Source organism: Ptiloglossa arizonensis, chromosome 2, assembly GCF_051014685.1.
Source record: "Ptiloglossa arizonensis isolate GNS036 chromosome 2, iyPtiAriz1_principal, whole genome shotgun sequence".
In the NCBI taxonomy this organism is placed as follows: domain Eukaryota; kingdom Metazoa; phylum Arthropoda; class Insecta; order Hymenoptera; family Colletidae; genus Ptiloglossa; species Ptiloglossa arizonensis.
In genome coordinates this window covers 2,437,143-2,453,632 of record NC_135049.1, presented here as the reverse complement: position 1 = coordinate 2,453,632, position 16,490 = coordinate 2,437,143, and the positions used below count along the sequence as shown (strand labels likewise).

At 36.2% G+C, this 16,490-nt stretch overlaps 1 protein-coding gene across 1 annotated transcript; it reads right to left on the bottom strand.

Moving 5' to 3' along the window:
* Positions 1 to 4,382: 4,382 nt before the first annotated feature.
* On the bottom strand, positions 4,383 to 15,772 carry LOC143143725 (uncharacterized). The gene is made up of 17 exons (XM_076305334.1): positions 15,615 to 15,772; positions 14,947 to 15,072; positions 14,753 to 14,873; positions 12,690 to 12,951; positions 11,777 to 11,899; positions 11,557 to 11,647; positions 11,344 to 11,480; positions 10,657 to 10,879; positions 9,239 to 9,421; positions 8,588 to 8,713; positions 8,394 to 8,514; positions 7,354 to 7,615; positions 6,405 to 6,527; positions 6,186 to 6,276; positions 5,971 to 6,107; positions 5,048 to 5,180; positions 4,383 to 4,433 (listed from the first exon to the last, which is right to left on the bottom strand). Exons 1-17 carry the CDS (start codon positions 15,765 to 15,767, stop codon positions 4,383 to 4,385), a joined length of 2,463 nt encoding a protein of 820 aa, XP_076161449.1. The 5' UTR covers positions 15,768 to 15,772.
* Between the last annotated feature and the right edge of the window lie 718 nt (positions 15,773 to 16,490).

Genomic DNA, 16,490 nt, shown 5'->3' with positions numbered 1-16,490 from the left:
TACTACTCTCGAAGAAGGGTTTCGAGTCGCTCTTCCGCGCTTCCGATCACCCTTTCAAGGTTACACGTGGTAAATAATTTACGTTAAAAGAATACTTTCGCCCTTGTCTGTGGAATGCTTTTAATTGTCTTCGTCGAAATTGTTTCGTACAACGTGTAATTTACATGGCGATCGTCAAACGCCCAACAGCGTAAATGGTACAAATGGTATCCGGTCACACGGTCCAACGTTTCGTTTCACTTGTTCCAGTCCCATCGAACAGCGATGTAAAACAACGAGGTTCCATCGAGAGGCTTTCGATTTTCCCACTTTCAATCACAAACCGACAGCGTGCGTGTCAAATCGAATACAGAGAGTCGTAGTTTGTACCAGCACAACATTCTCCGGATGAACATCACCGCGGTATCGTTCACAGTTTCCCGATGTTCTGGCAAAACCGCGGGTGTCGAGCCGAATCGCACGAAGGATCACGTTGCCACGAACTCACTGTACACCGAGATCGTGTCATTGGTGCGGCAATGGTAACAATAGCAAGAAGTCACCGATCCTCGCGGTGTAAAGGCTCGAGTTTGAGTGTGGCGCGTGCCGTGCGTCCTTTGGCGCATCAACATATGGTTCCCACTTCGTTTTATGTCCATTCTGTAGATGCACCTGGTGGCCCATTCTGGCTCCTTCTGTAGCTACCCTCTTCTCTTCTTCGTCGGTACCACTTTACCCTGCAGAAACGTGCCGCCGCCACCGCCACCACCACTACCGTCGCGGTCGCTTTTTCCTTCCTCCCTTCTTCCCTTCCGGTCGAGCCTTATCTGTTCGCGTACACAGAAACTGAACGACGCTTCCTCGAGGGAAGGTGTACCTGTTGATTTAAATAACGGAAGCCGAAGAAGGGGTACCTGTTGATTTAAATACCAACCAGCGAACAAGATCTCTAGGATTTTTACAAAGAATGGACTTAACCGTGGTCCGTTCTTCGGGTCTTTTTCGACCCACCGGATCATCACAGTACATACTTCTGTAATTAAGGCTAATAAAATAGATTCAATTTGATGATACTGTATTTGTTTTTCTTTTTTTGACCTTCTCAGGAGACCTTGAGTGTACAATCGAACAAGCAAGAACGCTTGAACTTAGTCGAGTCAAGAGATTAAACTCGAGTTAATCTTAGTTGAAAGATCTTTAGTTGGAAGTTAAAGAGATTTTTACTTGAACCAACTAGGATATTCGAAGGCTGTTGGAAAGATACCGATAATTTTTCACAAAATTCAGATTACGCGGTGGTACTATTGTTAAAGTGAAAGCAGAGGAGCGTTCGACACTGAAAGATTATTATTTTTAGAAGATGTAAAAAATTCGAAAATCAACCGATCCAACGGTGACGTTGCGTTCCACGCTGAAAATTTATTTCCAATTACCGATTTTCCAGTCTTTGTCTCGTTTATCCGGAACACTCGGTCGGACTTTCGCTGCTTTGCTGGTTCACATCGGTGAAACGACAGATGCTTTTATAATGAAAGCTACGGAATATAATAACTGCATATAATATTATATGTGTATCTTGCTCGTCGAACAAAGAAGAGTGGCAGAGGAAGTGAAAACAAAGAGAAGACGGTATATTTGCGGACGACGGTCGATGACTTTGGATGCATTTAATACTCTCCTGATCGCTGCTATGCTTATTTCGTCTATATTACGATCTCCCTGTGGAAACGTTTTCTTTCGGGCCGGTTTCTCCCGCCACGAGGATGCTGGATCGTCTGTGTCGAAAGCAACGATAAAAATTAAGTAATTACGATCGAGTGTCACCCTTCGATCGTTGCAAAACTTACACAAAATGGAAAATTTAAAGCTCCGTAAGAAAGGAATTGTTAAAGGGACTTATTTCATCTAAATCAGGGATTGAAACGGTTAAGTTTTTCTATAACAAAAATACATATTTTCTTCATCGACGACAAAAATGTTCTCAATCGCTTGAAAAGTTATTCAGATGTTATTTTTAATAAATTCATTTCCCTGTTACACGTTCGTATAGTGTTACACGTGTTCTCTAGCTTCGATTGTTACGTATCGTCACGTATTTCATTTTCGTTTCAGAAACAAAGAGAGAAGAATTGGTTCGTAGATCTGGGCGAGCGGACTAATTTTTAAATCGTTCCGATGAAAGGAAAATGGCAGCGGAGGAGGAAAATCAGCAGAACGCCAACGGTCGTGCCCCGGGGCGAATCGCCTTGAGACAATTAGAGATATCCATCTTGCAGCGGGATCTATCCCTGTTAAGAAGGGGGCACGGCGCGTGCCCTGCGCCAACGAGCAACTGGGGCGCATGACGAAAGGCACTGCAAGGTGTTACACCGCCGAGTGCACAAGATTTTAGGATAAAGAACGCCGACTAACGGGGGAAAAAAATTGTCTCGGGGTACTCAAACGTGAAGACACAGTCCTTCGTAGCAGTCCGTTAACCCGGGAAAGTCGTAATTTCCCTGAGATCTTCCTAATCGACGAGCAGAGGGTCGTCCCTATTGAGCTCCTCAGGTACCAATTATTTCGCTCCAACTGAAGAAAAATTCAAATCGGGATCACGATGGTGCACGTATTGATATTCGTATCAGACCACGTGCGTAAATACTTTGAAGTATCGCGCTCCGCAAACTTCAAGTTTACAACGAACGTCAAAGTTACAAATTCTATGTTCCACGTTCACCGAATCGTATCATACGCCTGCTACACCATATGGTTCTCGGGGGTCAATTCCTTTTCACGAGAAATAGATCGTCGACACTGAAACCAGGAACACCGATCTATCACACACTTGGCACGTGGCCAACCCCCCACCTGGGACTAATTGATTTTCGTTCGCGTGTCTATCGAAGAAGTCATCGGAAAGTCGACAAAAACTTGTTAACACTCGTCACACTGGACGACGTTATTCATCAAGAACCAATTTTATTTTCAACGTCGGCTCGTGAGAGATGAAAGAGACAGCTTGGATTGATTGGGTCCAACTCTATTTGTAACGATCAAATTTATTTGTCTATTTTCAAGAAGATTAGTGGCGATAAGTGGAGGGACAAAGTAATATATCAGCGAAGTAATTAAAATTAGTAGCAGCATCGGTGATCGCTACGGATTTGCAGATTTCACATTTTGTAAACAAGAACTCTGGTAATTAAAGTAGAACGAAGTTCTCATCTTAATCTTCTCCAGATTTGAAATTGTTACTCCTTGAAGTGTTACTTTCTTTCTTTGATGAAAGAACTTGAGCATAGAAACTCCAGCCACAGGACTCTGTCGTGCCATCGGCGACATGATTTTGTACGTCCAGGTAATGCCATCTAGCGTCTACACTGTGTGATAAGTAAAAATGGCGTATTTCCCTCATCTTGAACAATACAAGTGACTCTTGAAAATCAACTCAAAGTCAGGCAAAATTTTATTTCAATGAAAGATAACTAAGTAAAACCAACAAATAGCGATTTATTTCCCACATTCGTAATCTCTGTTATATACTTTCGAGTATCTGTATAGTTTTGGTACCAATTGAATACTTTTCCTTGTTAGTCTTTTACTCAATTAAAATATGCTTCTCAAGTCGAATATTAATAAAAACTAACTTCACCATTCATCACCATATTAGTATTCATCTTGTTTAAAATACTACAAGTAAATATGGTTCAATTTACATACGATAAAACAGTCCTATTCTTTTTTTATAAGAAAAATAATATAACCTTACCTGCGTTGTTAGAAGTAATTCTTGTTCCTACTGCATAATACCGGAAGAGAATATTTCAGGCTCCATTATGCATGAAACTTCCAATTGTCTTGCATCGTGTTCAAAAGCCCGCCGTATCAACAATTGTAATATAAGTTCATTCGATGAATCACTCTCAAAAACATGTAAACATTGGCATTAAAATTAGAATCGATAAATTTAACAATATACATTCAGCTAATGACGAATGGACTTTTCCCAAATGTTTCGTTATTACCTGCATTCAATGTAATTACCATTCCGTCATTAATGTTATCATACCCCGCGTAGCATAAACGAAACTCTTGATTTGACAAAATCTCTTATGAAAAACGTAATAAAACTCTTTTTAGGATAGGAAAATAACGGAAAATAGCCATTAAACCTCGAAAGCTACGTACATCGCGTGGTAGTTTCTAAACTCCTTATTGTCTAATATAATGAATATTCTCTAAGTTTATCTTAAGCCTTGCACAAAAAAATACAAACGATAAAAATGATAGGAATTGCTGTTTTTATTTTCTATAAATGCATATTCACTTCAGGTTATAACGCATTCTATTTACATCGACTTTTGTTCTTCACATATCGCATCTTATTTAGAAACATCGATACTCGGTTATTCACTTGATACTCATTGAAAGGAGCACAGAACCATGCAATACGAAAATGATGTCCGTAAGACCTTAAAGAATATTTTAAAACATAACAACTATTGTGGTATGATAATTGTATGATTCAACATTATATACGGGGTACTCCACTTAATGTAGGCAATCTATGAAATGAGGATGAATAAGGATTTGTTAGATTCGAAAAGTAAACATTACGGTGAACAGATACTTTCCTCACGATTTTTAAATTTTTTAAAACGAATTCACGCGCTTTTATCGTTCATGTTCTGTATTCGTGATAAAGATGAACACAGATTCATTAGACACTAAAAGCCTTTTAAACTAATTTACTATGCTAAATTCGTATCAAAAATTTCTTCAAAATAATTCGATTTCATAATTTTAAAAAACTTTTTAATTTTTGCGAAAGAACGGTATTCGTATTGATCTTGATAAAATCGATCAAGGACAATTTGTTTTCATTTTTTTTACAGATCTCCACCAATTTGAAGATCCAGAATCCCGATACGATAGTCGTAATATAATTTTAAAACACCCTGTATTTCTTATCGCGTAATATTATCGTATAGAATGAAAATAAATGTCAATACGTAACGATTATAAAACAGCATACTGCTATTGATGTTATACAACTATAATATTATTAAAGTGAAGTAAACCTTACCGACGTAAAGTTCTCTAAATTTAAAGTGTAGAGTTTGCCAGCTGTCATTTTAATAGGTACTATACTTTTTGCTAACATAACAGTCAGAAGTTTCCTGGAACTTATGGACGAGTAATACCATTTGCCGCTTACCCTGGAAATGTAAATATGTATTTTAATCCTTAGTTGCTAGCACCGTAATCTATGTTAAGTACGCCTCTCATGTCAAGGTACTCGTACGATGTTCTTTTTAGGTACGTGCAACTTATAGTTTTAGATAAATTAAGATAATAGAAAGAGTTTGCATCATATTAACATATGCTCGATATGATCTTCTTTAAACATGTATGTTTATACGAACTTCTTTTCGAGGTTTTTGATTCTCAAATTATCCTTGCAATAGTTTTTATACAAGGTGGTCCACGTAGTTGAAAATGTCAAAGGAAGAAGATGAGTGGACCAAAGAGTATTGAATACATTAGTAAAATACATTAAATACTAAAAGAATACACAAAATATAATACAATACTCTTTGAACCATCTCTAACTAACTCATTCTTCTTTTGCCATATTTTTTTAACTACAGTGATAACGAAGTTTTTACCCGAAATAGTTGCGTGGACCACTCTGTGTATTAAAAAACACCTTGTACTGTACAACGGTATAGTCGGATCAAACTCAATTGGCCGCTCAAGGTCACTTTCTTACGGGTTGATATTACACCCATTCAAATAGTCTAACTGTCGGTAGAAATAATATTATACCAATAAAAAGATTATTTTAAATCTATCTTCATTTAATTACCCTAAATTACCATACCGTTCTTCTTCGCGTAATCCAAGTGTATTTTTGTTAATAATAATAAAGCTTCAATCATTGTCGAGATGTCATAAGAAAAGAGCATCGTTCTCTTCTCATCTATTTCTAAACATAAAAATTCTTACGTATATTCATATATACGGTCAGTGGAGTCCGACAAATGTTGCCCTTGCCAGCTACTGAGGAAAAGGATACTCAATATGCATATTGTAAACGAAATGAACCTGAGTGCCTTGTTCGGAGTTCGCATATTAATTATTGCCTAAACAAACAATGAAAAAAACCAATAAATATGCAATCGGCGATATTATGTAAGAAATGTTCACAAAGTGACACCAACCTGGAATTGAGTAAAGCTTATTCCTATTAGGGTGAGTCCTAATTGGAAGAAGAAAGATACCGTATTTGCATCGTCCATTATTTTACCGAAACTTCAATGCATTGAAAAACGAATGTAGAAGATCAATATTTTTATTCGAGTTGAAAGAAATTCAAAGTACGTTAACAAAGATTTAGAAAAATGTCGAAAGGGAAAAAATTTGACAAAATCTATACTAACTCGATTATGTGTTTGTGCAATATTACGCAGGTTCTGCTATTGTTATACGATATATCGTGGCGTTTTTCAAGATGGAAATCTATGTCCGCGTTGTCACTTTCCACGAAATTTTGTAGTCGTCTTCTAAACAAGATCAAACCACGTTTTAATTAGATAGAGATTTCAAAGGTACATACATATAATTTATAAAGTATTTTATATTCCTTTTTATCGAATATTTATCTAATATAACGTAATTGCACTATAAAAATAAAAAACAAGATAAAAAAACTTGTTGAATTATGTAGAATTAAGGTATAACTTTAAAGTAAACAGAAATATGCATTAGATTTCATTTTGTCGTTAAAGCATAATACAATATCTAAAGTATGTCTATATTTTTCAAATCGACTAAAAAATATTGAATCCATGTGACGTATATTACGATAAAACACACTACTTGCTCAAGATCGACGTACACGATATTTCAAAGTCCGTGCAGAGATTTCAAGTACAATCTATGTACATGTATCATTTTTATGCAAATAAAGAAATACTTGAACGACTTCGACTACACCACTTATTGTACCAATATCTATCGCAGCTTGCAGGAGTAATTCGAAAAAAATGTGATCCTTAAAATGCCAAAACAGTGATTTTCTCATTTTCGAATTCCGATTAACAACCAAATATTGAGAAAATACAGCACATCTAATTATAGATTTAAGTGCTCGATTAAAGGTCCACTGTGTACAATATATGCTTTCTAGGACTTAAATCGTATAATCTACGACTATCAACCATTGGATGTGCTGATTTACATGCAATACACGTAAGAGAAACTGCCAACATATGTATTTCAACAAATACACATACGACCACATTCGAATCCGCACAAACGTCAACACGCAGGCGCGAAGCTCTCGTTTCGATTGCTCAAACGAATGCCGCGTAGTAACTAGATCATTACCCCAAAATCTCACAAAGTCCGCACTCGTGTTGAACGTTAAGCACTAGCATCGTATCACAAGCCACGACGATCGCGATAAATCCCAAGGTGCCCAAGTACGAGTGTATCAGCAGAGGATAGTAATACTTATCCGCATCCACGAAATGATCAACGCGAAACATTAGCGGTCGTTCACCGGATAGATTGTAGAATCCTAAACTGTCGGCAGCATTCAGTACCGACGGCACCATCATGAAGGGTGTCAATGATCCGTATATAGAGGCTGTTGTCAATACATCACAAAGCAAAGGATAATTTCTCCACGTATCTGATAGTACTAGATCATTACATACGAGACGTCCAATTTTATAATATCAATTCACCGAAGAGTTTCTTTTTGTATACGTTTTTACGTTTATGGAAGCAAGAGATATTGTTTCAAAGCTTATCGATTGCATCGTTAGATCTGATTTTCATATTTTTCGGTTTACGTACCTAATCCACATTTAGATACAAAATTTTTGCCTCAGCTTTGTCGTTTCACCTTTTTTAAGGTTTTGAACTCTTGCTTCGTAAGAAAATGATTCTTAATCGAAATTTTTTCATAAATTATTGCGTAGAGTTTACAAGTTTTAGTAATGCAAATTTTTAGGGAAATAAAAGCGAGAAGCTTTCAACACGTTGAAAAATATGTATAAAATATAATGGTAATTAATTTGAATAATAAGGTTAACTATAGAAAAAGATATTTTTGCTTAAAGTTTGTTTTAAAAATCGGACATTTCATATGTGACAACCTAATACTTTCTGTGATCGAAATAAGACGCTACAACACGACAAGAGTAATGTTATACAACCGTATAAACGAAAAGAAGTAATGCTTTCCTTTTGGAATAATAATGTAGTTAAGTAACTAAATATGATAAATGGAATTCTTGCAAATGAATAAGTTACGAAAATTCCTCTGTATCGTCAAGCTTGAAATGGCTATTTCAAAGAAACAAAAACCGATCGACAATAAATTCTGTTGTCTGAATTTTTATGAAATAGGAGAACCTCACCTGCGTAGTTATAGGTAATTCTCTTCCCTACTGCGTAATGTTGGCAGAGAATTTCGAACTCTTTGCTCGATACCGAATATATTTTCCAATCGTCTCGCATCATGTCCAAAATATTCCTCATCTGCGTTAACAATCGAAATTCATTCGACCTGATCGTTCGATGTTAAACAGTCTCATAAACATAGAATGTGTACCTGTTCGCTGTTAATCATAAAGTTGAAGAATTTGACAAGACACATCAAGCTGATGGCGAAAGTTGCAAAACCTTCTGCGAACGCATCGATATCATTTACGTTCAACGCGGTTATCAGTTCACCACCCTGTAAATCCATACACCACGCAGCCTCAACAACAAACCTATGGTTTAACAAACTCCTTCACGAGAAACGTAGTAAAAATCTTTTAAAAATAATATAAACCGACGTGGACGAGTTAAGTCGACTCGACTGAAATAAAACTACTATTAGATACAAGGATATGGAAATTCATTCAACCAGTTGTCGCTTAATAATTAACGAATCTCGACGTGCATAAATTTTAAACCGAAATTCGATCAATGTTTACTCTAACGTAAAATAAATTTTTTAAATTTATAGACGAGGAAATTAAAGATAATAAATTCACGTAAAGATTTCAAGATTTTTGAATTTGGAATATTTTCTTCAGATTAAAATTACTTCTGAATGCCATAATTTCAATGAAGAGAGCATTGATAAGTCGCTGAAGAAAAGAGGAAACCACCTAAGAAGTACGTGTGTTCCTAAGTAAAGTTCAATTATGAAAAAATAATCGAAATGATATCCCTATCGATAATGATTTACCTATCCTTTATAAACTCGTAATACCTGAAGGACCACTTGCAAAGAAACGGTAGGAATAAAAAGTATTCCGATTAAAATCTTTTCCAGTAATGCCTGGTAAGGCCATCGGCCAATGCTGCGCAAAAAGAACTTATTGATTCTCAAGTACTCGTACTGACTCCTTTCCATTCCATCCATTTCGATGTTTCTTCGGTTGTTCCTGTGCAACTACTGCCCTTGGAACTTTTCGTGCATCACGGCGACACAGCTCATGCGCGAGATATAATTGAGGAGTCGTTACACATTCCATTTGAAAGACGACGATCAGGAGGTAATTACAAAAGCTTGACTAATCGGTCATTTGCACCAGCTGTTACGAAGAGTAAAGACTCGAAAGATGAAACATCCAATTTGCAAATTTAATTTTCCTACCGTGGTAGTTTCTGTAGTAGTCGTAAAATAAAACGTTTCTAACCTAACGTCACTGTTGCTATGCTCATCAAACGAATTTATCTAGTACCTATAATCTGTGCATACGAAATCAAAGGCAAGGGAAATCTTCAGGAAAATTTAACATTTTTCGAGAACTCGGATAATACGTGCGGGGGTCTGTAAAAAGTCATTGTGACTACGACGTTAGAAACTGCAAGAGTCTACCTTCGTTGTATTCCTTAACTTGTTCAAAGCAGTGAATTTGAAACTTCTATTCCCAAGCCGGAGTTTTGTAACGTGCGTGAACAATACGTCCTAAAGGATTCTCCTCGTGCATTATCACTCTAGAAATACTGTGAATTATCGTGTATTGTGATTTGTACCTGTTAAAATCGAACAATATTAGTGAACAATTTTTTAAAGTATACGATTCTAAGCTAGATGAAATCTTGCAGTTTACAGTTGTGACTCTGTGTACAGAAACGACATAAGTATAACACAAAGGACGAACGAATAAAGCGACTGTCATTCAATCACGAAGCGAACGATCCAAGAAGCAGAGAAATTTAAGTATTATAATTATCCGGAAAAGGATGCCTCAACTCCAATTTTATTGAATTTCGGATACACTGTAGAAGGGAAGGTCATGAATAACGTGCACTTCGTTCAAGGTTTGAAACAATCACGGTTCAAAATTTATAATAAGAATGAAATTGTTCTTTCTTCGTTGCGATTACTTTGACGCGTGTGGTTTTTAATAATAATATTAAATATCGCGGAAATTCGACCGAAGACGCTACACTTTGTAACATAACACTTTTCAAGCTTGTGTCCTGTATAACGGTACGGGTGTCGAATTGTACAAGTGTATTGTAATGGAACAATTTATGTGAACGGGAGAAAGAATTTTTTTCAACGAAACAACATTCTCGGTTTAAACATTACCATCGACGCTGCTTCTATTCAGAGCTTCGTGGAATTCTAGCGAAACCCTGAAAAGAAAAGATCACGTTGTCACGAATGCACTGTACCCCAAGAACGTAGAAGCTACGTATCCTCGCGGTGTAAAGGCTCGAGTTCGAGTATGGCGCGTGCCGCGCGTCTTTCGGCGGATCAACATATGGTTCCGACTTTATTTTGCGTTCATTCTGAAGGTGCACCTGGTGGCCCATTCTGGCTCCTTCTGTAGCTACTCTCTCCTCTTCTTCATTGATACCACCATACCATGCAGAAACGTACCACTCTTCGAGGTTACTAACTTTTCGATAACATTAAAATAACTATAAAGCGGCTACGCCGTAGATATAATCTTCGATGCACAATAATCCGACGACGTTGAATCGGAACGCAGTAGAATGTAGCAAAATTTTGTTTTGCTATATTGTAAAAAATAATGAAAAAACTTGTAAAAAATAATCATCTGCCTCTCTGTACGAGAGTGACGAAAGGGAAAGCAGTGGGCTATCTAAAAGATATGGTGGGGATAGCTTCCCGATGGCCTTGAACGACCAAAATGAATTTTGCGCCGACTATGATAGGTACTTAAAGCACCGATAAAATTAAATAATAGTAATAAAAATAATATTTTCAATCTATCTCACTTCGATTACTCTAAATTACCATCATGTTTTTACTCACGTACTTTTTGTGACACGGGCAATGAAAATATCGTTCCTTGTCATCTATTTCCAAATATTGTACGCGATAAAAATTCTTACGTATATTCAAATATGCGGTCAGTGGAGTCCGCCATCTGTTGCCCTCGCCAGCTACTGAGGAAAAGGATGCTCAATATACACATTGTAAACGAAGCGAACCTGAGTGCCTTGTTCGGTGTTCGCAAATTAACTACTGCCTAAACAAACAATATATAACCTATAAATATGTAATATGTAATAAAATGTAAGAAATGATCGCAAAGTGACACTAACCTGGAATTGAGTAAAGCTTATTCCTATCAGAGTGAATCCTAATTGGAAAAAGAAAGACACCGTATTTGCGTCTTCCATTATTCTACCATATCTTCGATGCAATGGAAAACAGATGTGGAAAGTCGATGTTTTTATTCGAGTTGAAAGAAATTTAGAGTACGTTAATGAAGATGTAAAAAAAAATCGAAGAGGAATACGATTTAACAAGATCTGTACTAACTCGATTATGTGTTTGTGCAATATTACGCAGTTCCTTGTATTTTGATACGGTACATCGACGCGTTTATCAGGATGCAAATGTATATCCGCGTTGTCATCTTCCACGAAATTTTGTAGTCGTTTTCTAAACAAGAGCAATGCGTCGTTTTAATTAGACAAAGATTTCAAAGCTATGCACGTATTTACATATAATTTATACAAGTATTTTATATTCCTTTTTACGTATGTTATGGAATATTTATCTAAAAGAATGTAATTGCGCTACGTATATAAGAAACGTATAAAAAACTTTTTATAGAGAATCGGAGTATAATTTTAAATTGATCAGAAATAATATTTTTCAAATTGACTAAAAAGTATTGAATTTCGAAGCATATTTCAAAATCCGTGCAGCTATTTCAAGTTAAATATTGAAATAACATGTATTATAAAATGTGCATGTATTATTTCTAACCAGATAAAGAAATAGTTGAACGACATCGACTACACCACATATTGGTGTACGACAACGTTATATTTTCTACCAATATCTAACGCGCCTTACAGGCACCATTTGAAAAAACCGTGATCCTTAAAATTGCCAAAACAATGATATTTATAATTTCGAATGACAATTTTCAGTCGAATACCGAAGAAATACCATTATCTAATTACACATTTATGTACTCACTTAAACGGGGCATCCTAATGGTACATCCCCCCACCACTGGACATGTTACTGTTACATGCAATACACTTACGAGAAACCGTCAACTACTCACATGTACTTCTACAAATACACATACTTCCACATACCAATGCGTACAAAAGACAAAACGCAGGTGTGAAATTGTCGTTTCAAGTCCTTAAACGGCTACACCGCATCTATCGCTATTCGTACAGAAAGGAATGCCGCATAGTAACTACATCATTACCCTAAAATCTCACAAAGTCCGCACCCGTGTTGAACGTAAACCACGAGCATCGTATCACAAGCCACGACGATCGCGATATACGCCAAGGTGCCGAAGTACGAGTGTATCAGCAGAGGATAGTAATACTTATCCACATCCACCAAATGGTCAACGCGAAACATTAGCGGTCGTTCACCGGATAGATTGTAGAATCCTAAACTGTCGGCAGCATTCAGTACCGACGGCACCATCATGAAGGGTGTCAATGATCCGTATATAGAGGCTGTTGTCAATACATCACAAAGCAAACGGTAGTTTCTGTAAGTTTCGGGCTTTTCTCCTTCATGTTTCTAATAGTATTAGGTCATTACATACCAGATGTCCAATTTTATAATATCAATTCTCCGAATAGTTTTTTTTTCGTACACGTTTTTACGTCTGTGGATGCGGGGGAGTCTATGGATTGATTGAAGAAAATCCGGGTTAAACCGTATATATGAGAGCCTGTAAGGGAATTGGATATTTCCACAATGTGCCGCCAATTTGTGTCAACCGACAAAGTCGGAAACTCGATAAATGGATTTCTCACGAATCGGATCACCGGGGCAATATGCTTCGTGGAGTTAGAATTCAAATGAAACGGAGTGGAATCTAACCCTGTCCAGTACGATAGCTCCATGAAAAAAGTCCTTAGAATTGAATGGGCTAGCACGGTGTTACAGAGTCTTTCGACCATTCGTATATCGTGAAACGTGATACTGAAAGTTTCTACGTTAAAATACAAAATTTCACCGCACCTTCGTTAGACTTATCACCGATAAATTTAATCCCTTTGAAACATTTTGAACACTTTCTGCGTAAGAAAACCTTTCTCAATCAAAAATTTCCCAAGTATACTTGCGAGGAATTCATACGTTCGTAAAATCCCAATTGTTACGAAAATGAAATCACGAAGCTTGTGACACGTTGAAAAGGAATATATAAATTATAATAATTATTAGTTCGATTAATAAAGTTTATTATTGAAAGGGATGTACTCACTTAAAGTTTGTTTAAAAAATCGGACATTTCATATGTAACAACCTAATAGTTACTGTGATTACGATGAAGCGCTACGATAATGACACAAGTAATGCTGTATAACCGTACAAACGAAAAAAAGAAGTGTTTTCCTTTTGAAATAAAAAATGCCGATTTGCTGCAAAAATTCTTGCAGATTTATCATTACGAAAGTAAAATATTTAGTTTTACACTATGTTCGGTTGAAATGTATATATCCGATTATTTCCTTAAAGATAGACATTAATGTTGTATTATCTTTTTGTAAATGGCACATAGATCCTGTTTTTCCTTGGCGAAGAAAAATAATTTAACTGATCAATCTTTATTCGTAACTTTTTGTTTACGAGTCATTGAAGTACCTCAAAAATAATAGCGATCCCAATGATAAACACGCTCTATATCTGGATGTACTAAATATTGGCATATACACGTAAAATGTGGAAATGTAACTTTAAGAAGAAGTAGATTTAAATATTCTAATACTATAAAAGTATAATAATAGTTCTACTGTCGTGTATTAATTATTAACTAAATATCGAACACATGTTCAAGCATTCGATGGATTAAACGATTAAACAGGTAATATTAAAATATCACATTTACGTGTATATACCGTGTATCGAAGTTTGTACAAAATTTGGTAAGGATTTCACGAATTTAGGAGTCTAAACTCCTAATTTCTAACGAAATATATTATAATAATCAAATACTTTTTACTCGCTCCAAAATAGTTTATGGGTTTTGATAATCGTAAAGTATTGAAGAAAGCATCGAGTAAAACGTTCAATTCTACGAAAATAAACGCATTCGTGAGAATCGCGTCAATATTCTATTAAAGTAGTTAAATTATTAGATTCGATAAATGGAACGCTTGCAAATGGATGAGTTATGAAAATTAGATATTTTAATTAATATTATAAATTCCTCTGTATCGCCATGTTTGAAATGACTATTTCAAAGGAATACGATCGTTCGACGATAAAATTTGATGTCTATATATTTATGAAATAGAAGAACCTCACCTGCGTAGTTAAAAGTAATTCTCTTCCCTACTTCGTAGTGTTGGCAAAGAATTTCGAGCTCTTTATTCGATACCGAATAAATTTTCCAATCTTCTCGCATCATATCCAAAATATCTCTCATCTGTGTTAACAATCAAGATTTATTCGATCTGATCGTTCGATATTAAACAGTCTCAAAAACTTGGAGTACGTACCTGTTCGCTGTTAATAACACAGTTGAGGAATTTCACAATACACATCGCGCTGACGGCGAAAGCCGCAAAACCTTCCGAGAACACATCGATATCATTTACGTTCAACGCGGTTAACAATCCACCACCCTGTAAATTCACGTACAACGCAGCATCAACAAAACTTATGGTTTGACAAAATCTTTTACAGAAAACGTAACAAAACTCTTTTCAAAATAACATCAACTGCCACGGACGAGTCAAGTCGACTCGACTAAATTAAAACTATCCTTAAATATAAGTTTAAGGAAACTCGTTGAACGAGTCATCGTTCAATAATCAATGAATGTCGACGCGCATAAATTGTAAACAGAAATTCGATCAGTGTTTATTCTAACGCAAAATGAATTTTAAAAATCTATGGACGGGAAAATTAAAGATAATGCATATACATAATAATTTGAAGATTTTCGAATTTGGAATATTTTCTTGAAATAGAGCTTAGAATTATTCCTTAATCCCATAATTTCAATGAAAGGGGTATAAGTCGATAAGTCGCTGAAGAAAAGCGGAAACCATTCAAAAAGATGTGTATTTTCCTAAATAACTCACCTACAGAAAAAAGCACGAAAATTCGCGAAATGTTACCTCTATCAACAACGATTCACGTGTATTTTACAAACTCATAATACCTGAAGGATCGCTTGTATGGAAATAATCGGAATGAAAACTATTCCGACCAAAATCTTTTCCAGTAGTGTTTGATAAGGCCATTGTCCAATGCTGTACAAAAAGAACTTATTGATTCGCAAGTACTCATACTGACTCCTTTCCATTCCATCCATTTCGATGTTTCTTCGGTTGTTCCTGTGCAACGACTGCCCTTGCAACTTTTCGTGCAACATGTCGACACCGCTCATGCGCGAAATATAATTGAGGGGTCGTTAGAGATTCCGTTTGAAATACGACATTCAAGAGATAATTACAAAAGGTTGATTCGTTCGTTCATTTCCACGAGCTGTTACGAAGGGTAAAGTCTCGGAGGATATGCCATCGAGTTTGCAAATTTAATTTTTCTACGTCTAACATCACTGCTGCAATGTAAATTAAACGAATGTACCGAGTACCTGTCACCTGTGCATACAAAATCAAAGCCATGGAAAATCTTAAGGAAATTCTGAAATTTCTTGACAAGTCGGAACGAATGTGTAAAAGCGTGGAAAAGCTCATAGTGGCTGCGACGTTAGAGACTCCAAGTGTCTACCTTCGTTGTCTTCCTTAACTCGTCCGAAACAATGTTACAAAAACGTGTACGACATCGTTGGTTTCGAGGGTTTGAAACTTCTATTCCCAAGGCCGGAGTTTTGCAACGACATGGTGGTGAACGATAAATCCTATCGGATTCTCTTCGTGTACTATCACTCTGGAAACGCTGTGAACTATTGTACGTTGTGATTCGTACATGGTGAAATCGAATGATATCGGTGAACAATTTTTTAAAACTACTGTCTATTGTTCTAAGCTAGATGAAACGTTGCTACATTTAGAATTAAAACCCCAGATAATAT